Genomic DNA, 24482 nt, shown 5'->3' with positions numbered 1-24482 from the left:
GACTTCTCCGGAGCACACGCTGCAGCAGCAGCACCACAGAAATGCAAATACATCACATATAAAAATATACTGACAGCCTATCTGTTCTTTGGACAGAATGGAGCCCAAAGCTCTGAGACCAAGGCTGGGGTTCAGGAGAAACAAATTCCAGGGAATTCAAAATGGGCAACTCCACTCCTGTCACTGAGCCTCTGTAGCTCTGCGATTGCCAGTTACCATGTGCTCTGAATAGAGCTGTTACTATTTTACTAGCAGAAACGCTGCCTATACAGTTTCTTTTGTCTTCAATAAGAAGAAAAATCAGGTCTTTAATCTGTGATCTTCAGCTCCCTTGCCTGTAAAAATCAGATCAACCCATTCTGTCCACCTCAAAGTCCCCTACAAAAGCAACTATTATTACCGTTTTCCTTTAATGTTCACATAGTCAGAGAAGAGTCTATTAAAACAGTATTTTCTCTACTGATACCTATCGCTGCACACATTTGAAATGTATCTGCCTATTTTACTAACATCTGACATATTTTTGTGTTCATTGTTCCCCTCTGGCAGATTAAGATGGATGCTACAGTGCCTAGTTTTGGTTGAAGCCCCAGATAAATTTTGCCTACAAAACTAATGTAATGAAAAGAGGGGAAAAAAGACAAATTCTATGTCTCTCATGTAGCTGAGTAAGTCCTGTGCCTTAGAATTAGGAGGCTGGAGATAATATCCTCCCTGCTATGTCCAGCAGCAGAACACATGTTGATTTCAGAGGCCAAAGACATGCTTTTCCTCTATAAGAGACCTCCTGTGCGCAAACCATTCACTTTCTCATAGTCCTCCTGCCTAAAAAAGGGTATGATACCAATCTCATTTATAAGCATGCTATGAAGCTTTAGTGTCAGAAAAGCAAGACTGTTGAATAAAAGGCACTCTAAGAAGGCAAAGCACTATTATTTATGGAGCTCCATGAAATAAGAAAATATACATACTGATGATTTCTGCATTTTAAGAGGATTTTTTTAAAAGTTAGGCTACCTTCGAAGACTGAAAGCCTCAGAGTTGCTATTAGTATTTTGTTTCAAAATGTTCTGCTCTACAAGGACATCATGGGTGGTAAGGGTACACATAGAAATCTTTGCGATGAGTCAGCAGGGAAGTATTGTTCCTGCAGTGCAAGCTCCTGTCCTGTCAGGTAGCTTTTTGCATGGTAAGAAAATTCTATCAGTATAGTACCTTGTCCAGAAATGTGCTTCCATCTTTCAAAACCCAGCCAGGAAGTTTGGACAGCCTGGGGCTGCAGAAAGAGAGAAAAAAATTACTGCAATATTAATTATATCATTATCAGTTGCTGAGCACAGACCTTCTATTTGGTGTCATACAGGAAGAGAACACCATTTCTGTCTCAGGGAACTAACAATCTTAATAAAACAGACAGACAGTTTCACTGTGTTTAAGTGTTCACTGAAATGACTTTTACAAATCATGATTATGACACTTACAAGTAAAAAGAATAAGAGGATGACGCATGCAGGGAGTTTGATTTCAGTCATTTACGGTGAGAATTTCAAAAAGGCTCAGTGTTGCTTATGTTGCCCTGTGGTGAAACTGGCTGTATAAAGAGAAGTTAGGGCAGCAACAAACTCTATGCCTGAAACAATACAAAAGCACCGTAAAACTCTCTGGGACAGAAGACGACAGACAAATATTCCCATTAGCAATGGCAAGGAAAGACTGATGCTCTGGACTAAATCATTTATAGACACAGAGGTTACGATTTTATATCTATATAAACCACAGTTTCACGCTTAAGTCTCACCCTGAAAACCCACACCAACAGCTGTACAATGCATTTACCTGTGTTGGAAGGACAAAGGGACAAGGAGGTTTTGCTGTGAACCGCATGTTTTAAGCTGGCAGGTCTAGTACCAGTCAGCAATGGCAGGGCCCCTTTTTTTAATTGTTTCAGTTGCTAATAAAGAAACTTCAAGGTGGACATTGTAATCCTGAGTTTACAGTAGTAATTGCTGCAGCATTTCTTCCTACCACAACTGAGAGACTTATCCATACTTCATAGTGACATGTGATTTTTGTGTGAGGCTACAACTTAGCTCTAAAACCACAGTCTGCCCAGATTCAAGCATATCTACAGAAATCCAAAACAGAAAAAGCTGAGGAAACAAGAGAATTGAACCCACCTGGAACCAAGCCCTGCAACAACCTCAGATTTGGACACAGAACTCAAGAACCCGATTGCAATGAAATCTGCAAGTGTTGTGCACTAAGCTCTACAGACAGGCATGCTTATATGCTATAAGGGCTTTCAAATTTAAGATCTTGAAAATAGGAAGTGATTCAAGGGCTCAGAGGAATGTTGTGTTCAGACTAACATCAGTATAAAAGAACAAATCCTAACTGGCACTCCAGAAAGTCACAAGGAAGGAAAAAGGGGAAACCCAAGACTCAAGGAGTGAAGACAGAAGGTAAGAGGTGAGAGCAGAAGGATATGTCATCAAGAAGCTATGCCAGAGAAGCACAACCCCCTTTTGAGGATAAAGAGTAAGTCTGAAGAAGTCTGATGATAGAAAAGATGAAGTGGCTAAATGTACTCCCCACTGACACATTCAAAAGCTCAGTTTAAGAGCAGTATTTTGGAGACTGAGGGGGCTGAGTAGGACTGGTGCAGAGGCCAAAAGAGCTATGGAAAAAGCAGGGGAAAAGCACGAACAAACCACTCTGATATGCAACAACTTTGACAGATAAGGGAGGAGAGGACAGAAACCTTGGTTGGAAGGGACATCTGGAGGTCTGTAGTCCAATATCTCAAAGCCAACACTAGATCAGGTCAGCCACTGCTTTGTCCAGCTGGGTCTTACAAATCCCTGGAGCATGAGATTCTAGAGTCTCTCTGGGGAAAGACTGGAAGTGGAAGTGCTAAGAAAAACTTCATCACTGGGAGGCTAATGTCCGGCATGAACCTCCCAAGACACAATTTGTGGCCACTAGCCCCTTATACTGCCTGTCACTGTTGAGAAGAGCTTGGCTCTGTTGCCTTTGTAACTTCCTTTCAAGCAGATGTAGGTGGCTGTTAGCTCCCTGTTTAGCCTCCTCTCTGCCAGACTGAACAAGCCCAGCTCCCTCAACCTCCCCATGTAGTCATGGGCTCCGGACCCTGACCATCCTGGAGCTCCCTGAACACCATCTCCAGTTTCTCCGCATCCCTCTTCAATTGGGAATCCAAACCTGGATCCATTTGTGGTTTCACCAGTACGAGGCATAGCGGAATAAACTTTCCTTGATCTGCTGGCCCTATTCCCCCTAACTTAGCCTAGTACACTGACTTACTCATGATGAAAGCGCACTATTGACTTGTACTAAACCTGGCATCCACTGAAGAGTATACACTCTTGTCAAGAGAGGCAAAATTAGCAGACAGGTCTTGTGTGTGGGTGAAAGTGGAATAAGCAACACAGGACAGAAAGGACTCTTTACCTTGAAGGCAAGAAGTAACACAGTTCCTGCCGACATAGTTTTGACATTGTAATAGAGTGATTGATTAATCCAAAATAGCTAGAACTGTCCCATAAATAATGCGAGCAAGTGTGTCACGGCTAGACAGGAAAGGTTAAGAGCTTCCCACATGTTCATTTTACCGTTTTGCATTTGACTTTGGTACAGGGGAGAAAATTCCAGTTGACAAATCTCCTTTAAAGTACATGAACTGGCATAAAGTGTTTGGCAACTGCAGGTACTTTGCACATGCTCCGTGGGCTGCTGAGAACAAGGACTGCCATTTCCAGGACAAGGTGGAATCTAAATACCCTTTGACGGGCTTTTTTTGAAGAGCAAAGAACTCTAAAAATGTCCAGTCCCTTTAATGACACAAACACTACAGCACTTTCCCCTCTTATAGATTAAAGCACAAGGCTCTCAAATGTTTGCTCAAGGAGGGTCCCATGCCAGCTACGACACAGGATTTAGCTGCATAGCAAAGATCCTCTGTAATACCATACGTTTATGCTTCACAGAGGTGAAAATTAGGGCACCTTTGCAGACCACATACTGAGACTTGCAGAACCCAAGTTCACAGATCATACTTTCGGGACCTCTGGTTTAAAGACAGCAGAGAGAAGCACAGCTCCTCTCTGGTTAAGACTTCACATGGGTCCATCTCAGCCTAGCTGCAAGAAGCAGCACTTCTGCTGGTAATAACCTAAGACCTGACAGACCTGTCTTCAAATTCTTGCACTGCTACATGCTTCACGCAAGACCTCAGGCAGTCAGTCCTTCTTGTACTCTCTCACCTGGAAACTGATGATAATGTCAACTCTCTATCACCTGGCCACGTTGTGTTGAAATACACATTTGAATTTCAGAGGTATTTAGACATCATGGTAATGAAGACCTGATATATAATGGTCCAACTATGAATACTATAGAGAGATAAGGACTTTTTAGTGGCAGCCACATTCCTCCACAAGTTTCTAACTCATTTCCACAACTCCCTGCAGGACATCTGTTTTGTAGAGTACTGAAGAGATCAATTACTTGCCCAAGTCCATGTGCTTTGGACGAACCTTGCTGTAAGGGGTGTTCAATCACCTTACCGACAAGATTGATTGGATTTAAATCCAACTGTTTGCTCCAATTCCACTGGGCCATCAGGGGTCAAATCTGACATCCTTTCTTATTGAGTTTGAGTCATTTTAGTGCAGACATTCTGGAGGTACTCGGGGAATTCCAGGTTGTGACCTGCAATTTGGCTGTTCATTCCCAGGGTCTGCTATCAGCAGACAAAGCTGGCATATCCCCGGGGAGCGCTGATGCCTGCAGTTCTAAAGAACCTCTTAAGCCTTTGTTCAATCACCTAATTTTGCTACTTGTTCCTCTCTCAATTTCCTTTTTCTTTGAGGTGTGGGAGAAAGCCAATGCAAGGCAATTCTGTCTGTACCTGGATTTCCCAGATTTTCTCTATCCTTTCAAAATCTACTACTGCTCCTAAATGTTGTAGTTAGCAATTCCGTTATGGGACAAAAATTGACTGATCCATCTTAAGGCATCTGTTCCCTACTCTACAGCAGATCTTGAACTCCACGTTCTTGCAGAACAATGCATACATTGTCTATTCTTTTCCTCTCCAAAAAATAACAAACCATAGGAAGTTCTGGACAAAATGCTTTAACCTCCTTAGGTCACTTAGGAAACTCCCTTCCCCAACCATATTCTCGCCCTCTCAATCAAACCTCCCCTGAACCCAGAACATTCCTCACTTGTTTCCTTGTGGATCAAAGTTACTAAATGGCTTTTGTGGAAACTCCTACTGCTTCCCATCACCAAGAGGTCCTCATTCCCACCTTTCCAACTCCTCATTTTTGTGATTTATTCCATTTATGCAAGACATAAGCCACCCTAACTGAATATCCAAATTCATCTAAAAACCTGGGAAAATACAACTTTGTAGCTAGGGCATAGAAGGGGGTGTCTTGATCTCAGGATTCTCTTCTAGACTACTTTTGTTTCACTGCCATTCCATTCCTGTGCCCAGCTGCACTGCCCTTTTATTTATTTAATTTTTAAAAGGGAACAATTATGCCATCAAGTCAACTAACGAGGACTGTTAAGTGCTATTTTTCCTTGCATTAGTCTGTGCTCTGAAGAAAAGCCTGAGAAGACGGTGGTTAAACAGTACTTGCTGGGCTCCACGCACTCCATCTCAGTTACCCATTTATCTCATCTTGCATGAAGAAGCCAGAAAGATGACAGATATGTGACCTCACTTGTGCTGAGCAGTTGCAGCAATACTTTACTGAAGCTTAGAATAAATTATCTAGAAAAACCAATCAATAAATCCATAAAATGTCTTCCGTCTACTGAGCCAAAGGACGTTATTTTGATAAAGAGAATTTTTAAGTGAACAAAGTCTATTTATGATATCAGATGATGCCGTTCATTTGTACTCATCCCCTCCCTCCTTCCAATACACCATTTCACACAGAGCACTCCAACTGCAACCCAAGAAGACACAGACTAAGTGCTGACAGGCCGCAGAACATACCTCTGAACCAGCGGCAACGGGAGGAAATTGAGCGTAGATGTCATATCCAGTCCGCAATCCAGCATGATGGTGGTAGATTTGAACTTGAGTACATTGCATGGTAAGGTTGGATGTCCTGACAGGCAGTACTGAAAGAAGAATACAAGGATGAGTTCCTCATGACCTTTACCAACAGAGTGAACCCCCCCTGAAAACTGCCGCTTTCCCCTTATTTTTAAACATGTAGTTTCATACACATCAGAACAAAACCTGATTTCCTATGAATCTGTGTCTCACAGCTCTGTGTGGAGATTTCCCCATGTCAGGGTAACAAGGGGCAGATTTTCTTCAGACAAGTTTTTCTGATCACAAGGGTTGAGAGGATGGCATAGCTCCTCTCTCCAATTCAGGACACATGTAGAATCTCTTTTTTTCTAACCACCACCTGTTTCACAAAAATCCCAGAAAATCAGTTTCTTCAAAACTCAGTCCTACTGGCAAAACTTGCCTGAAATTGGCTAGAGAATTTGAAAATTACTTGGGGTGGAAAGGGAGGGAGAGGATCCCTGCAGGAACACAAGCTTTATCTCCTTAAGAAACCTGCCTAAACAAACAAACAAGGTGCAGCCCACAGCTCCTGTGGCTGCTTGGCACAGATCAGCAGAGGAAGCCGTACATGTGCATGGCAGCAGCTCTGGGGCATGCTCTCACCTGCTTTTTGTCTTGCTAAACGCAAACAGGAAACACGAGGGAATGGACAACCATACCTGAATGGAAGGGTTTGTGTACTGAGAAATCCCAAATGCTTTGCAAGCTTAATGAGCCAGTAAGCAGGTTATATACAGGGGCATTTCAGAATCATTGAGATGCAGTCACCTCTTGTATGGAGAGTGGCAAACATTTTACAAGGCACAGGAGCAGCTGAAGCTTTGAATAAGAAGACAAGTGAATAAAAATGCCAGCTTTAAAATGCGGGATTAGAAACCCTAAATGTCTGAACAGAGCCTTGCCACCTTCCACCTCTGCATGAGGGTTTCTCTTCTTTGACTAAAGGGATTCGATAGGTCTTCAGGCATTGCAAGAATAGGAGATTTTACATCTTGAATACAGATTTTCGCATGTCCGAAGTCTGGGCATCTGGCAGCTCAGGTGGTCAAACTTCAGCTTTTGATTTCAAGTTTTGGTCAATTAAGATGAAAAATATCAATTGGTTGGCCATGCACTGCACTAAAAGCAGACTCAGTCGTTTTCAAAGTCATTTATACCTTATGCTTGCTTTCTATATTTCATTCTACGAAGTGGAAAGAAGGTAGATTAATCATTTCATTTTCTACTTCTGCTCACAATATGTTAACACAGGATTGCAACTGTCTGGATTAACAACTCCCAAGGAGTCCATTTACATACATTCATCAAAAAATTGTTTTAAATTATATTTAAATATTAAAAAGCTACTAAGCCCCAAATATTAAATTAAAAATATCACAAAGACTTTTGTTTTAAATTCACAAAGCCTTAATTATTAAGGAGCAACGTTACATTCTGCCTGCTGTTAGCAAAGTTTAAAAAAAACGTGAAAAGCCAGGCTGGTGAAGAAGTGTGTATACAAGTAAGGAATTCAGTTGTTTTATTTGCAAATGTAAAATACGCATGTGAAATTAAGTTCTCACCAGACCAGAACTTTGACAACTGAAGCTATAAATCCAAGTAAATAGAAAGAAATCAAGGAAAAAATAAGATCTTAACTATTTTTGTAGCTTTTAAACTACCGGTAATTAGAAAAGGCAATGAAATATCACCACTTTTATCAGCAAAACACTTTCTTACTTTTTTTAAAATCATGAATAGGATCATGACCCTGACATCTACGAGCTAACTGGAAAACCTTCCTTTTTTCTTCTTTAAAAGCATCTAAAATAATCTATATCTGTGCCCGTCACGCTGTGGTAAATGGATTCCTGGGAGTCAATGGACTCTTTCTACCAGATTCAAGTAAAGTGACTGGGGGGAAAAAAAAAAGCAATTCATATATGCTATACAGCTATTTGCACAGATGACACTTCTGGGCCTGTAGCTCTGTTAGAATTTTAGATTAGGAATCCAAGAATCTCAGTGTTTGCACTATACACGTCTCTATACACACTACAAATGTGATAATTTCCACCCAGCTTATACTTGTTACTGTTTAAAACAGATCCAGAGATCCCAATGACTAATATTCCTGACCGGACTAAAACACAAGTCCTTTTTGCTCTAAGATTTGTCTGCTTCCATCTTTATTCCCTTACGGCTAAAGGCTGGTGCAGCTAACACACAAGGTGCCTCATCTCCTAATTAAAAAATAGTCATGTAAAAAAGTCGCAAAGCATACAAAAGACATAAATATGCCCATCTCAGCTCACAACTTTCTTGGCAGGCTTTGTAAATTGGATGAAAGTTTGACAGAGCAGGGCACAAAGAGATCAAGATGAGGGGCTAATTCCAGATGCTAAGGCTCTCATAGAGGCAGGTTCTCAGCAGACATCTGGTCCACGCTGAGCGCTCGCCAGCTCGGAGCGTCTCTGGTGATCTCATGGATGGCAGCGTGACAGAGAAAAGAGATGATGTCTCACGCTAGCAGCTCCAAAACATTCAAAATTTTGCAGGTTAAAGCCAGTGCTTTGAATTCCAGCTGAAGCCAACAAATACTGCAGTGCATTCTTCCAGTATTAATATCACATGCCAGCTTAAAATCTAGGGGGAAATTCGTAACCGGAGTTGCCTGGACCAAAGCACATTTGAATTTATGTGAGTCTGACATTTTCACTGGATTCTGAATCAGGTCTGGAGTCTGTCACCTCTACCTTCTTCTTCCAAATTGAACCCAAACATATGAGAAAAGAGGATGAAATAGCATCCAGCTCCTCCCCCTACAACCCCAGGATTCAGCCATATCTCCGGACAAATATAAGATGAAGAATCCGGTCCTATGATCCTCAGTCCCCAGATTTATACACAGATCTAAAAATGTCACAATACAGATTTCAGACAGCTTGTACCCTCCCCCCCATCCCCTTCCCTCTCTCTACCCCTATGCAAGACTCTAGACATTAAAAGAACTCCACATTTCCACTATGGTCTTCATTTAAAGATTTCTCAGTTTGCTTTTTCCCCCTGCATTATATCAGCCTCTACAATCACGTCCAGAAGTGCTTAGCTTTGCACAGCTTGTCCCACTGGTAGTATCTATCCACGCAGAGACTTAATCGCATACGTAAGATTATGCAGGATCAAGCTCTTCGGCCACCTGCCTACTGAATTAATTTTCCCCTGTTACAGCGCAGATAGTGATTTATTGAAGTCTCAAAACAAGCCCAGAATCCAAGTTCACTTCTATGAAGCTTCCTCCAGACAAACTGCTCACTCTCAAAACTGAGAGACCATCTTATGTCTAACAGCGGTGTAACTTCAGGTTAAACAAACCAAATGGTATGCTCAGGTATTTTGAAAGCTGCTTTGGTTTTCACCTCCAGACAAAGAATTGCAGCACATTGTGTGAAAGAGGGAAATTCTTCCTGGGAAGGAAAGTAGTAGGTGAATGCAAGGTCTCTGGGAAACTTAAATAGTTGAAGAACGGAGATCCAGAGAGCAGATCAATAATATGGGTAATGTATTTTCTGATAAGCTTCCCTTTAGAAGATTGTAGTATCAGAACCAAAATCTTTGTCAGAAGCATAGTGCACCTTTGACATAGCTCTTCCAGGCTGAACTTCTTCTGTGTAATTATCTGTATTAACATCATACTGCCGATGGGAAATGATTTTATTATGAACCACGGGGATTTATTAATATTCCTAGAGCAACACTGGAAGTCACACGTGGGATGGGCTAGCTCCAGCACCGTTCCACGGCGAGCCCCGTGTTTAAGGGCAGGAAGGCAGAGAAACACCTCCTCCTCCTCCCGAACCCCACCGATGTTTCATCCGATCCAAAACGCCAAGCCCGGCGGGGGGGGGGGGGGGGGGGGGCACGGCGGCAGAGGGCCGGAGGAGAGCCGCCTGCCCGGGCCTGCGCCCCTTCCCACACGCCGGCGCCTACTCCCCACCCGCCCCGGCCTCCCGCGGCTCCGTCCCCTCAGCTGGCAGCTCCCCGCCGACCGTTTAACGGCCGCTCGCGTGCCGGGCGGCTGAAGGGTGCGGAGCGCTGGGCCCGCCCCCCGCCGGCTCCCTCAGGGCCGCCCCCCTCAGGGCCCCACTCTCCCCTCACTGCCGGCGGAGCTGAGGCTGCCGCAGCCCAGGGGCGATCCCGGGAGCTCCCCCCCCGCGCCGGGGGCAGGCCGAAGCCCGCCCCCCCGCCTCGCAGCACCCCCAGCCCCGCGCACTCACCAGCTTCATGCTTCACCCGGCTCTATTTACCGGGACAATCCTGCCCCCACCTTCCTGCCCGGCCCTCACCACCCCCCCTCGCGCCCCAGGGCATCATGGGACTTGCAGTCCCACCGCCCCGCCCCGCCCAGGATGAAGTCATGGCCGAGCCCGCCCCTCCCTCCCGAGGCACGCCGGGAGCTGTAGTCCGCCCCGCGCTTCGCCCCGCGCGCCATTGGCGTGCCGTGCCGCCGAGGCATGCTGGGAGTTGTAGTCCCCGGGCGGCGGCTCTCCCCGTCACCCTGGGGAGGGGGGAACTACAAGTCCCAGGGTCTCACAGCTGCAGCAGGTGGGAGCTTGGATGTTGATATCAACATGGCGGTTGTCAGACAGACAAAGACAGTCAGTCTGGTGTGATTGAGCCAAAAAAAAAAAAAAAAAAAAAAAAAGAGGGAGCGAGCGAGGAGGAGGGAGCGGCAGGAGGGGAGCCAGACGGGGAGGGGGCCCTTGTCCTCGGCGGGGCTGGGGAGGGGGGCTCGGCGGCCGAGGGATTTCCTCCCCCCCTATTGTTCTCGTCCCTCTGCGCCCCCGTTAATCTCCCCTCACGCTGGGGCGGGGGCGGGCGGGGGGACCCCCCCCTCTGCCGTTACATGGTGAGGTGGAGGCGCCGCCAGCACCCAGAGGTGAGTGTTGCTTGTGGGGAGGAGGGAAGTGTGGGGCCGGGAGGAGGGGAGGGGGGGGCGAGAGCGGCGCTTGTGAGGGGAGGGGGCGGGCGGGTGGGTGGGCTGGAGGGAGGGGGGGAGCGGGAAGGGGTCCCCCCTCAGCGGCACCGCGGCTGCCGGCGGGGGAGTCGCGCCGCGCCGGAGAGCGGGTTTCCTCGCAGCGCGGGATGTGCGTGAGGGGGGAAGCCGGGGCGGGGGGCGGGCGGGGGCAGCCCCTCAGCCCGGGCGGCCCCTCAGCCCGGGCGGCCGCTCGCCGGCAGAGTTTGAGCCGCGGCTCTGGGTGGCTCCGCGTATGCCCCGCAGCGGGGGAGGAGGAGGAAGGTCTCCCCGGGCGGCTGCTGCGGGGGTCTGCGGGAGGGCAGGGCAGCCTCTGGGTTTTAAAGAAGAGCCCTCCGTCGCCGTTCCTGCCCTTTATTTATTTCTTCTTATTTTTCCCCACCGCTTTCCCGGGTGTGGGGGGGGGACGGACTCGTGGTGGCGGAGTCCCCTCAGCCTGGGTGGGTGCTTTTCCTTTTTGTTTTTCGTGGTGGTGTTTCGGTTTTGTTCGCCGCCGAGTTTGGGGCTGGGCTGCTGCGAGCCCCAGCGCGGCTGCGGAGGGCGGCGGGGGCCCCCGCTCCCTGTGCCCCGGACCCCCGGGGGGGCTGCCCCGGCCCGGCCCGGCGGTGGCTTGGCCGGGGAAGGCAGAGGAAGGAGGGAGGCTCCGAGCCTGCGGGGATGGAGCCCGGTGCGCCGTGAGGATCGCGCCCGGCATCGAGCCCCTTCGCCGGGGCTCTGGCGGGGAGCTCTGCCCGGGCTGGAGGGGGGGGGCTGAGGGGCCGCCGTGGGTGTGCGAGGGCTCCGGGGGCTCCTTTCTAGGGGAGCCCCGCTGCTTTGTGCCTGTGGCGGTGGGGGGAACGGGGGCCACGGGTGCCCCAAACCCCGCTGGCTGCCGGGGCTGGGAGGCTGCGCGACGAGGAGGGCGAGATCTGTGGCAGCTCCCGGGGCTTGGAGAGAGGGTTTTCGGGGAGGGCAGAGGCTGAGTCCGAAGGGTGTCTTGTTGCTGGAGAGTTTAACGTGGGAACGGGGCGGGGGGGGGGGGGAGGAGGAGGACCCGGGCGGCGAAGTCATTCCCAAAATGTGCGAGAAGAGCTTGGGTGGGGTGTCATAGGCTTGTTTATCTTGTACCTCTTGGGAAGAGATGGGGCAAATGCTTTTGTATCCGTGCCTGGGATCTTTTTTCGGAAGAACAGCGTGTTTGACCCCGCGGACCGGCTGGAGGAAGTGGCAGGGAATACCCCTGAACCGTTCTGCTGTGGTTCGGGGTTAAAACACAGCAAGAGGCGAGTGTTTTTAGGCGCAAAACACACACGCGAGACAGACCGAGCCGAGTTCTTCCACCTCAGTTTTGTCTGATGGGTGTTTTCTTACTTGTTCTAAGAGTGTCTCTTGGTATGTTTGCAGAGCACTTCTCCGGAAAGCTTTTTTTTTTTTTCTCTGCCATAGGTCTGAAAAAGCCTTGGTTGTGCGTGCTGTTTTTCCCAATCCCTTCGTGTTAGGGACAAAAAAAAAAAGCTTTTTTCGGGGGGTGGGGAGGAAAGAAGGAAGAGGAAATGAAGATTGTAGGCATGTTTGCTGTTTGTCTGTGGAGTCGGGTGTATCTCGATTTGTTCTCATGCTCGAGTAAGGCTGGGAGTAAAGATAAGCGGCTTTTAAGTGCAAAATGTATACGAACAAAAGCTGGAAGGATTTAAAGTTTGTAGGGAGGAAAGCGTTAAACCGATGGCCAGGGCACGCGTTTGAGAGCACTGTCGGTGCAGGTCTGATAGACGCCAGCTACGTGCCCCTGCTTCAAACTAATGGGGACAGAGGAAAAGGAAATTGGGGGGAAAAAAAATACAATTTGCATGTAAAATGTATCGGGGAGAGGGATTGTGCTCTGCAGGCGATTTGTGGGCTGGCAAAACCCTGAAGTGCCTGCTTGCGTCCCGTGATATGACTAGCTCATTTCTGCAGGGCTCATCAGGTACAGGCTCTGCTTCCTTCCTGGGATGGTGCAGCTGGCATTTGATTTCCTCCATGGATGGGAGAGGAGGAGTCCTGTGCAGTTTTTTTTTCCCGAGATGATTGCATTTTCTTTGGCCTTGCTGTACCCTGCCTCATTAGTAGGAACTGCATCTATATTTATTTACCATTATACCATGTCCCTTGGGATGTTGGGTGTAGTTTGGAGTAGGTATATATGGATTTATCACTCAACATTTTTTTTTTCTCCCATCACGCTAGGGCCAAATCCGTCAACAGCAGAGAACAAACTTAATTTATTTCTGTGTTTTGCATCTCCCGTTTTGCCATTTCTCTTCCAAATTGCTAAGAAAACATCTCTGAGATGGGGATGGGGGAGGGAAGTAGGGGAGAAGTGAGAAGGGATGGAATATGTTATCCCTGCAGGGATGCGTTTGTTACCTGCCTGTTCTGGGAGCACCGGGCTCTGCGAAAGAGCAGGGTTTGATACTACACCTGAAAACTGGGGCTTGGGAACGCTCTTTTCCCTTACGTGAAGATTCTTCTTTAGCCCCAGGACAGCCACAACTTTTTCTGTGTGGTTGACAGAATTGTCTGACGAGCCTGGGCATGAGAGTAGGAACAAGGAACTTGTGTTTTACTCGGCAATGTCTGTTCTTCCTCCTGTCGCTCCCTTAGCACCAGTGCAAGCACCAGAACAGGCATCAGCATTTTTACTCCTGTGTCATCCAACTCTGTTCAGAGCAGGTCTAGACGACATTGTGGTATGCAGACTGCCAGCTGTGTTACAGGAATGCTGCCATAGGTGAAACTGCAGGATTTTTAAAGAGTGGTAAGGAAATCTTGAAGAAAATCCTGTGTAGATGAGGCCTGCTTATCCCTGTAACTCCTTTACTGATCGGTCTTGAGTGATTCATTTCTATTTGTTGACCTTTCTAGAAACTGTGCATCTCTCTAGCACTGTGATTCTGATAATTGCACAGAATTAGTAGCCAGTGTTAGCTGCAGAAAGCTTACTTCTAAGGCAGTTTCTGTGTGGGTCTCACTGGGCTCTTCCAAAAGGATATTAAAAGTCCAGTGTTTGGAAAATTAAATTATTATGAAGTGTTTACTTTATAGTGATAATCCGTAAGTTCATGGAAGTGTTTGGTATGTTTTTTCATCGGCATCTGAAGCTGGGAAAACAGTGGGGTTCTGACATTCACTTTTAAAACTAATTTTATTTTTAATAAAATGAATTTTTAATAAGTATGAATTTCAAGAATTGTTCTATCATTAACTTTTGGGACTGCTCTTTTTTTTTGTTGTTGTATGTCAGTGGGGCAGTGGTGAAATTTGGGTCTTTAGGACATGATGTTTGGGCGGGGATTTGGGAGAATTAATGAAACTGAAACATGAGAAAGGAAGGATGCTGTACTGTCCCTTTCATAAAGGGATCTTTGGTTGTGTATATTAGAAAATAAACCAATTTGCATGAAATGACAGCACATGGTAATCTAAAGAAAGCAACTTGTGCTTTACAGTGATTTCTGTGCGCAGCTTTTAGGGACACTACAGAATTACACATTACAGTGTTGGGATCTGTGGCAAATATTTTTCATCTTCTGCAAAGTTTAGGATTTGAAATCAAACACCTGAAGGGATGCTGTCAGCTTAAGAATCCTACTGCAAAAGAACCCATGTCTTCGTTTCTCCTATCGGTAACTTTATGCAGCTTTGACACTTCTGAAGTCACTGAAGTTGATTTCAGTTTATATGGATTTTAATGGAGCGGGCATTGGGTTCCATATACATGTCCTCGTGGGACTGGGCTTTAATTATACCTATGCTGATAATATTATCTTGTGGGTTATCAATGAAGTGAGACCGATGTCATGATTATAGCGGGATTTTTAGGAGATAATGAGGAGAATTTGAAATTTTTTAGGTCTAACTCATATCCCTAAAGCTGGTTTTATACATAAGATTAGTAATAAATTGTATTTTAACATCCTGATATTCTTGTATTGACCAAAGCTCCCTTCTGACATGTATAAAATTAGGATGGCTGGGTAACAAAGTATAGTAAGAGTTCATGTTTGAACACTCAGTCATGCAAACGGGTTGTATGTTAGCTCTGAATGCAATTTCCAGTGTTAACGCTGAAGATAAGTGTTTTGACAAATGCTTTTAATTTGGGGAACAGCACAAGCAAGAATAACAGGATATGAAAAGAAAGTGTTATTTTTCATTTCGCAGGTGGCAAACCAAGGTGTAGAGGGATTAACTTGCTCAGGTTCCTACATGGAGTCTGCAGCAGAACTAGTAATCAGTCTGTGATCTCAAGGGTTTGTCAGGGCTTTGATCAGAGTTTTTCTTCCTCCCTTCATGAATTGGCTAATTCCCACGTTTTGAAAATAACATCTAGAGATTATTTTTCGTTCCTCCAGTTTCAAACTTTATAGCCTCAAGTTTTTTCATTTTGTTGAGCCTCGAAAACGCAGGATTGGAAAGCTTCGTCTGAACAGCACCTCCCTGACATACGATACTATCTTGAAACAGCCTCTGACAAGTGAACCCTCTCATTGAAATCATGTGAGGAATTTTATTACTCAACTCTGAAGATCTTCTGGGGGAAAGGAGGTTGCAAACTATTAACTATGTGGTCTTCATTGCAAGTTGGCACATAAACTGTTCTTATGTATTGAGACAGTCATGTGGTCCACAGAAAGAAGTAGAGAATCGGCTCTGTAGTTGCTGGCCAACTGAAAATTTCATCTTGTAACTGTGAAAAACACGTTTATTTTTGTGTTGTGCCTCTTAAAAAGAGACATATTCGCTTGAAATCTGGTCTTTCTTGAAACGTGGTATTGTTTGATTTTCTTCCCTTCTCCTCCTGCTTGGCTAGGTGCTTATACAGGGTTAGCCTGTGACCATAGAAGCATGTGGAGAAGCTTTTATGATAGATAACCTTAAAAAGTATATTGTGTTTGGGATGCTTCTTTTCTTTGCTGTTGCAGTCAGGTTTACCAAAAGCTCATTGTTCATGCAGGCTTCCTGCATAATATGCTGCTGAGCAAAGTGCTCGTTTCACAGTTATGAAACTGCTGCTATCGCAATTACTGCATCGTAAAGCCTAACCTAATCAGAAGTGATCGATTTATGGCCGTAACTTGTGTGGCGTGCTAGTGGAGTACGGCTCTGATGTTTCACATTTGATTCATTATGGCCGAGCCACTGTCCTTCTATGATAAAATAATACTTTGTACCTTCATTTGTAAATCTTGTAAGTGCTTTACAGATGTATCGGTATTTTACAAATAGAGAAACTGAGGCATAAGGGCCAAGTGACTCACAGTCACATACTGAGTCAGTGGCAATTGAACACAACTGTCTCTTCCCTGTCTATATTGCACTTTTAAATCTGTGAGATATTAATATTTATTAATCATATAAGGAATTTATTGGCTGGTCTTTTAATGTGCTCAATAAGAATACCTAAGTCAATGAGATTTTTTTACAGTGATGGGAGGATTTCCCATGTTCCATTGACTTCTGTGGTTTGACACTTGTCATCCTTATTTATTCAGTTAATTTTATTGCTTTTAAATCCATTAGATTTTTTTTTTCCCCCCCTCCTCTCCATCAGGCCAAAAGCACTACGGGGGTAAACTTTCTCACAAGGCTGTAAGGGATGCCCCTTTTTCTTGCATAGCCTTTCTTCTGCTTTGTTTAATAGGAGTTTTTCAGTGTTGGACCTCAAATCTATCTCAGGAATGCACATGCATGTTTGTTACTGTTTTGATTCAGCACCGTGTTAATGTAGGCACCAAAAGGCTGAACAATTACTGTTTTCACGCACTTTTTTAAGCATTAAAAAAATAATCCATGACTGGTTATTCTACCCGTCTGTGTGCCGATTTCCCTTTCCCAGTTCTTAATCAAAGCTGCATGCAGAGTCTGAAGTTAAAGACTACTCTTAAAACGGGGAACTGCTGTAGTGCAGTGCTTCTGACAAAGTGTATTCTGCTTTATCTTTCCTGTGCAGCCAACCAGAAGGTATGGAAGGTCAGTTAACTCTTTCTCCTACAGAATTCCTCTATGAATGTTTACTTCATCATTTCATGTTGGTTTTGGTGCAGTTACTAGCCTGAAACTTATTACTAAGCGTGGCCCTTCATCAGGTTGTATGTATGTATACATCAAAGTGACTTCTGTACTATGGCTTGACAAAGACCTAGCTTTGTGTGTATGTCTGCGGTATGTTGGCAAGTTCTTCTTCCAGTCACTATTTGCCCGATGGGTGGAGTGTTGTTTCCAGATCTACTGAAGAGTTTCTTGCAGCCTGAGGGAACAGATTTTACTACCTGCTTCATGCATAGAGGTGGCATTCTTTTGTTTTCCATATGTATAAGATGTCTAGGCTATATTAAATTATGTGAACCCCGTTCACTGCTGTGGTGGTAGATGAGGTCTTAATATTGGACTAAGGAAGTAATTTAGAAGCTGGGCATACAAAATACATTAATTATGTTTGGTTCTAAATACCCTTAGCTGAATCTCATTTGCCCTGAATTCTTGACATAGGTTTTCTCCCCACTTTTGAGTTAAGAAGCCTTATTTTCTTTTCATTTTCTTTGGAAAAAAAAAAAAACCAACCCTGAATTTTAAGTTCACCAGTAAAACAGCTCCTACTGCTGAAACAATACTGTAGGCTACTCTTTCAGTGAGCCTTGTGAACAGCCAGTTTTATTCTTCTGATAAGCCTATGCCCTATCAATTGGGAAGTGTAGCATATAGTCATTTCCTGCATTTTGAGCTGCCCGTTTCTTATGAGCTCTGAAGTAAGCACTGAATCTGCTTTTTGTTCTTCCAGTGGTACTGCAATACTAATGGAAGCAGAAAGCATTTAGTTAGTTCATAAAATACAAGCACTGTTTCTACTTGGATATTTATTCTGATCTTTATTTTGGACAGTTTCTCTGCCATGATCAGATTCTCTGATTACAATGTCAGCTTTCACTAGAAATCTCTTTGTGATTTAACTGACAGGGTTTTGGAGTGCGAGCAACTGGGTATGCAGCAGCTCTGACATGTAAGTAGTGCTCAAATGCTGAAAAGGAAAGTTCTTCCTGGCAATGAGATCATGCTGGGCTCTCATTTCTAGGCCCTGCCATAGGTCTTGCTTTATGACCCAGGGCAAACTTCTTGACTCACCTGTGTTCCTGTGTGTAATATGAAAACAATCCTTTCAGGGCTGTTGAGATGCTTTACATTCATGAAGTATTTGAAGATTCTTGGCTGGATGGTAGTGCATGCTGCTGCTCTCCATAGTATAAACATGAATGCCATAAGTGTATTTACACAGAATAAGAACTAGCTATTTAAGCTAATACTGATTTTTCGTGCCACGGATGGGAGAGGTAAGTAGCTGATCACAGTTTTCTCAGCTAAGTTGTATTATGCATGATTTCCAGAAGTTGTAGTTGGTCATTCTCTGTTTGCCTTTCGTGGGGGCTCCATCTGTTTGATAAGTACAGCAGTCTGAAAAAGAGGCAGCTTACTGAACTTGAAACTTACTCCTCCCTCTGTAATTTCCTCGTCCATAGAAGCAGAATGATGTTAACATATTGGAGATTCATAAAATTTAAGGCGAGAACAGACAATTAAATTGCCTTCTCTGATATGTTTTATGTGCTTTGTATCACAAGCCTTTAAATTTTAATCATTTATTCTGAAACTGAGACCAGTAACTGATGTTTGGCTAAAAACAATTTGAAAGCTTTCCAGCCTTGAGTGTCCATCATGGATAATTTCAGACTCATCACTTTGCTTGGTAGTTTGTGCCATCTCACTGTTAAAAATAAGTGGCTGATTTCTAATTTGAATTTGTCTAAGTTCTGCCGCTGGTTCTTGTTACGACTTTCCTGACAAGATTAGAGCCCTTTAGTATCCAGTACTTTCTTGCCATGGAGGTACTTACACTCTGTAATCAAGTTACTCGATTGATAAGGAAACAGAGTTTAGCTTTTAAGTCTCACTCTGAGGCATTTTCTCCAGCACTCAGATCATCCGGTGATTCTTCATGGTCTCCATTTATTTTTAACATTGTGGAAACCAAAAATGGTGAACGTTCCAGCCTGTGTCTGATCCGTACTGAATACCGAGGTGCGATGGCCCTTTTTTGCTACGCAGCCATTTAAAAGGTTCACAGTAGCCCTTTTGCATAGGGAAATCCTATTCGTAAGCCTTGATACTCCAACACCGAGATTCTTTCTAGTAAAGTCTGCCATTTGGTATTACAGTCTGCATTTCTTGGATTATAAATTTGCCTTTGTATTCAGATGTGTTTTGCTTTCCTGAGCTAAGTTAAGGTAGGCATTCAGACTTACTTCTTTTGCTGTCCTTTCCTCATAATAATGTACTGTTTCTATAGTCCTGATGTCAGTCACAGATTTTTATCTGCAGTGATAAAAATGTTGAACTGCATCAGACCTTAAATTTAGTGACAAAAAAATTAGCATGATGCAATCCCAGGAAGTAGATTAAGAACTGGCTAACTGACAGCTCTCAGAAAGTAACAGTCGATAACGGAGCAGCCGATGTGGATTTCGACTAGAACCAAAGTATACTCTGTGCACATACTTTATTTTGTTTGACTACATTTGTCATCTCACAAAGTTAGTCCTTTATCAAGACATTTCCCGTTAAAACATGCTGACTGGCACTACCAATGTCCCTGTTCTCTAATTCTTTACTGGGAAAATATATGTATTTTTTTCCTGTTGATTGATACCCAGCTGATCGCCTTACAGCTCTCCAGATTTGCTCCATCCCCTTTTTGAGCATTAGCATAATATGAACATCCACCTGGCCTGGGGTTTTGCCCTCATTTTCTAGAGAGTCCCTCATTAAAGAAAAAAAAACCACCACCCTACAAGACTGCAAGAAGCCCGCTTTGGTGCATGTTTTGTAGGCTGATTTCGTATGTTTCACTCTTAATGGATTTACTGAAAATCATCTTTTATTGGTACTTTGTGTGACGAAATCATGTTGCCCCAGTCTAACAGAGAACTGTTCACAGTAATCCTGGTTCTCCCTTCCCCTATGAAAGTTAGTTTTAAAAGTTTTATTATTGTAATATTTTTTTGTGTGTGTGTTGACTCTTGCACTTTGGTTAGTAAGAGGAACATCCCAAGACCTTTTGTTCCTGGATGTCTGCAAGTATAAAACAGCAATGCTTTTGGGGCGGCCGTGGTGCATCTGCTGGCAGATCGCACAGCATCGTGAAAGTGAAGACCTTTCTCACCTTTGCAAGGGGCTACTTCTGAAGACGCTTGTGAATTATCCTTCGGTTCATTTCATGGGCATAATTCTGACAAATATTGGTGTCACTCCGCTGTCACAGTCAAGTAAATTCTGTTTTATTCATAGCAGTGTGCCTTCTTACTTTTTGTTAAAAGTGCAGCTGCCTTCACTTGCTGGCTGTTCCCTTGAATTTCCCTTTTCCTGTCCCAAACTAATTTAGCTTTTAGTCCCTCTATGTTGCAGCTGTAATCAGCAGCGCACACGAATGTCTCTGTAGGAAAGGCAGTATTTTTGCTGTTGCTTTTTAGGACACTTTGTAATACGGGACCTTGAAACCAAACCTCATTTAAATGCCACTGTCAGTGAGTACCACTGTCAGTGAGAAGTGTGTTGTATTTTGTTTGTTTTTTTCTTTTTAATGGTAGGTGTTTGAAAGGACTTGCTCCCTGAGAAAGTCCCTGTTTTGAAACCTGGCAGATAAAATGCAAAGAGGTCAGGCGAGTATCTGAAGTTTGGGATGTCTGCTTCCTTTCTGGCTATCGGGTGGGAAACCTGCCATAGCGATAGGCTTTGAGGAAAGATTTGGAAGGGGGAAGAAAGGGAAGAGGACTGCGGCACAGGATCTCAGAGGCTGGGAAAGATACTGTAAAAGAAGGTATGCCATTTCTACTGCTTGCAATCTGAGGTGTGGCACTGTGGAAGTCTACAGCAAGTAACAGAGACTCAAAAATGTGTGCTGTTTTGTTGGACATAAATATTTCTTATAATGCAAGCCTCTGAGCTCAGTCAGCGGCTTTCCTGCCTCCTAGCTAAATCGGTATCTGATATTTTTTTTTGTCCTGTTCCTCTGCTGTCTTCTTGCAGGAGTTGTTTATTGACTGAAATTGTTTCCATATGGCTGCAATGTAGAGCTTGATTACATTAAACGTGGCGCTTTCCTGTGGCATTGCAGTGCTATGGAAAGATCATCTCTCTTTCTCTCCTTCCAACCTCCCCTTCCTCCATACAACTTGGTTTTGGGAAACTGGAAAACGGGGATCCAGTTCTTTTTTTAGGTCTTTGTATTTGATTGCTTAGGTGGGTTATGTTTGCATATAAATTGCTGATAAAATACTTAAGATGAAGATTAGAGTGACAGCGGTTGCAGTTTGAGAGCATTTCTGGAGCTGGGGCCCCAATGTATTAAGCACTGAGCAAGTATGCAGACGAGAGATAGTGTCTACTTCCAAAGAGCTTACTGCGCATCAGGACAGTCCATTTAGATTGCATTTGTTTACATTGATGATCAATTTAAATACTGCTCCAAGAAGGTGTTAAAATTCCTGTACTTGGACGCTTCAGGATGCTAAGAGGGCCAGATTCACTACTTATCTGGAGCCTGGAAGCTATGTCTAGTTTGCAGAAAACAGATCCATTTAATAGCAAATGGATGCATCTGTATCTCTGATAAGAATAAATGCAGATTGTTGGCTAAGTTAGCTAATAAAACCAGCAGTGAAGCACCTCTACCCTCTCTTTACAATTATACTCTCTTTTATAAACTTGAGTTTATAACCTGAATTCAGAATTTGGTTTTTGTTAAAAATGTTTTCTACTTAAATAGGTTAAAATATATAAATACCTTTTTCTTAAGCCTAAGCCATCTGATGTAATGCCTATGTTGCTTGTAATGTACTTCAACAGAACCTAGGCAATGTATTTTTACTGCCAATATTTCAAATAAAGTCAAACCAGTGAAGTGATGGTAGTCATTCTTGGCTGAGCACATGGAACCAGAATCCGATGAGGCTTTTGACAGAAGTAGCCTCTTCTGCCTGTGCCTAGAGAATATTTTCTTAATTTCTGTATATTCAGATAGTTCAGATCACAGACTGTTTAATTCAAAACTGAGAAACCATTTGGGAGCTGTAAATGCAGAAATGCTTGTTTTCCTTGCCTAACATAAGGTGGAAAAAAAGAACAATGAGGAAAGAGATTCACTCATACTGAAATCTTTCAGTGGAGGACACAACAAGGTTCAATTCACTTAATAAAGATAATTCATTTGTTTTCGCTAAAGCATTTTAAAATGCAAACCATGTTTCCATAACCCTTTTATGTGTCCGGCACGTATGATGTATCATTCAAGATTAATAAAACTGTAATACATAAAAGCTGGCATTTAAAAATTGTTTTATAAACAGTCTGGCTAATAACCCAGGGTGGAAGCTGAAATGCAGGTATGCTGTTCAGGCCTTTGCCTTGCTAGAGTGTAAAGTTCCCTCCAGTCTTTTTTTAATTCAATATAAAATGAAAGCTTCAGGGGAGAAAGCAGCTTTCCTAACCAGGGGGTATCCAGTGACTTGCTGGGTGATGTAGGGCACTCTGAGGTGTTAGATGTCTATGAGGCAAGTTCAAGCTGCAAGTTATTTTAATTTAGAGGTGTTTGACTAGTGAGCTGGCAGGTAAAAGGAAGACAGTGGCCATGAAGTTCTCATGGCCATCTCCTCTGCTTGTCCTTTTCCTTAAAGGACTTGCTGCTGCCCAGTGCTTGGAGTAAAGGCGGTAGGCACCTTGTTCCAGTTGGGATATTACAAGTCTTAACATTGTAGTCCGGTGGAGCTGCCTGCCTTCAGCCCACATCAGGGCACCCCACTTCAACAGAAGGGTGGATTTAAAAGCTTCCATTCTCCTTTGCGTTTCTACGTTAGATAGCTCCTTGTCCAGCATGCTGGTTGTGGATGCCTTTATAGGTGGCTTGTATACATTGTGAGGAGGGAACTCTTCATGAAAGGCTGTTGATCCTGCAGATGCAGCAGGATGCCTACAGATCCTGATTTATCTTGAAGATCTTTCTGCTCCCTATTTTGCAAAATGCTGTGGGAAAGGCAGGCTGGAGAAGCCTAAGTTTTCTGCTGTCCCTCACAAAATGCGCTAGCTACGTTGGAGCATTAATTAAGACAAGCGCATTTAGTTTTCAGTGTTGTCATCTTCACAGAAAGGGAGAAGAAAAGATAAATTGTGACTGTCGCAGACCTTGTCTGTTCTACTTCTTGCACGTCAGAGCTGCATTCTGCTTCTTACCCAGTGAATGACCAGCCAGAACAAAAATAAGCCCCTCCAAAGCTGCCTTCAAGAAGCTCCTTTACACTAATGAAGTTTAGTTAGGCTGCTAGTTACCTTTCAGTGATTTTTAGAACTGTTGAAACAGAATGCGTTGATGAAGACTCTCTGGTGTATTTTATGTGAGCTCAGATATTTGAATATGGAATAGAAGGAGTGCTGAATGTCTGCAAATTCTATTAAATTTCAGTGCCTTTAAGGGGTGAGTCCTTAAAACAATATGTAACTAACGTTAGAGGCAGTGGGAATGCTCTCTGTTGGCTTTCACAAGAACTGAACTGGAACTATATTGAGGATATTTTTTTAATTAACAGGAGATCACTGAGTTCTAGGTCCTTTCATACTTAAGAATAATTAATTCTCCATTGTTTTTGCTTTTGACAGACTTCTACTGTCACCCTTCCAAAGGAGACATTGGCCCTTCCTCCAATTATTTGATGAAATAATTTACTACGTGCAGCCGTCCCCCCAGCCTTCATGGTAGAAAGCTGCTTCTGGTGTCCTCCTGGGTGCTGTTCCCCAACTCTGCTTTATGCTCTCTGTCTCTTACAGATAAAAATCTGCACATTGTTGGGATTGAAACACTTTTATTCTCCTTGCTCACTCTTGAAAAAGTCCATAGCGCTGGCCTTCTAGTGAACAGCATGTGTTACATGTCCTGCAAATAACTGAATGAAGAGGATGATCCTTCAGTTTTCTTCTAATGAGAATGACTTCCGAGAAAAGACTGCAGGCTCAGGGCCATACTGCCATTGCAGTATTATCGGTACATTTTGGCTGCAAATGGGATTTCTTTTCTCTTAAATATTTAAGGGAGGGGTTATGACTTCTGAGGTGTGGAGACATTACTTGGGCAGACCTCCTAAACTCTCCTGCATTACTTTGGATGTGCTGGGTGTGAGCTGTGTGCGCTTACAGCCACTACGGAGTCTTGGACCATGACTGGTATTCACAGAAACCAGAGAAATTGTGAATAATGTTTGTGTTTCCTACTGCGTCTTGAGTCTCTCTTGC

The 24482-nt window shown here is 44.0% G+C and overlaps 1 protein-coding gene across 2 annotated transcripts in view; it reads right to left on the bottom strand.

Moving 5' to 3' along the window:
* The window catches only part of INTS9 (integrator complex subunit 9), a 72260-nt gene extending 61852 nt beyond the window's left edge, over positions 1-10408 (bottom strand). For both annotated transcript variants that reach the window (XM_059830591.1, XM_059830598.1), the window contains exons 1-3: positions 10378-10408; positions 6035-6162; positions 1216-1276 (exon numbers count right to left, since the gene is read on the bottom strand). In XM_059830591.1, the coding sequence (XP_059686574.1) occupies positions 1216-1276; positions 6035-6162; positions 10378-10386 (198 nt within the window). In that variant the 5' untranslated portion in view covers positions 10387-10408. The remainder of the gene's footprint in view (positions 1-1215; positions 1277-6034; positions 6163-10377) is intronic.
* Positions 10409-24482: the final 14074 nt, after the last annotated feature.

The sequence above is a fragment of the Gavia stellata genome, chromosome 2 (assembly GCF_030936135.1).
Source record: "Gavia stellata isolate bGavSte3 chromosome 2, bGavSte3.hap2, whole genome shotgun sequence".
NCBI lineage: Eukaryota > Metazoa > Chordata > Aves > Gaviiformes > Gaviidae > Gavia > Gavia stellata.
Note: the sequence above shows the minus strand (reverse complement) of the source record. Positions and strands in the feature narration are given on the sequence as shown.